The 437-nt window shown below is 62.9% G+C and overlaps 1 protein-coding gene across 1 annotated transcript in view; it reads left to right on the forward strand.

Annotated features, from left to right (window-relative positions):
• Positions 1–437, forward strand: part of AMZ1 (archaelysin family metallopeptidase 1) — a 13,756-nt gene extending 13,319 nt beyond the window's left edge. Inside the window, exon 5 of the mRNA XM_010858787.1 lies at positions 294–437. Within this exon, the coding sequence (XP_010857089.1) occupies positions 294–437 (144 nt within the window). The remainder of the gene's footprint in view (positions 1–293) is intronic.

The following is a 437-nucleotide window of genomic DNA, read 5'->3' on the forward strand; positions in this document are numbered from 1 at the left end:
ACCTGGGTCCCCTCACAGATGCTTGTTCCCCATGTCTACACTTCCCAGGGTCAAGGTTCATGCTTCTGATGTGATATAATGAAAGGTTTTTTGGTGGGGGGAGTCATTATTTCTATTTGTACGAATATGACCTAGACGTTTTCTCTGCCGTGACTGCAGTTCCGACATGTCTGCGTCCACACTGCAGGGTGTGTGGGTCCCCTCCCGGGAGGGGCACCGAGCGGGTGGAGGGCACGCCGGGGATGGGACGGGGGAGCGGAGCCCGAGGCCCAGACCCCGCACATGCCGCCCAGTGGGGCTCCCGCGGAGCCGGGGCAGGGCTGCGCCCAGGAGGCCCGCAGGCGAGCCTCTGCACTCAGACCAAGGCCCGGGCCTTGCCGACCGCGGGCGGCAGAGACGCGGCACACCAGGAGAAGGTCGTTCAAGGCGAGTTTTAA

The sequence above is a fragment of the Bison bison genome, unplaced genomic scaffold (assembly GCF_000754665.1).
Source record: "Bison bison bison isolate TAMUID 2011002044 unplaced genomic scaffold, Bison_UMD1.0 scf7180017864420, whole genome shotgun sequence".
NCBI lineage: Eukaryota > Metazoa > Chordata > Mammalia > Artiodactyla > Bovidae > Bison > Bison bison.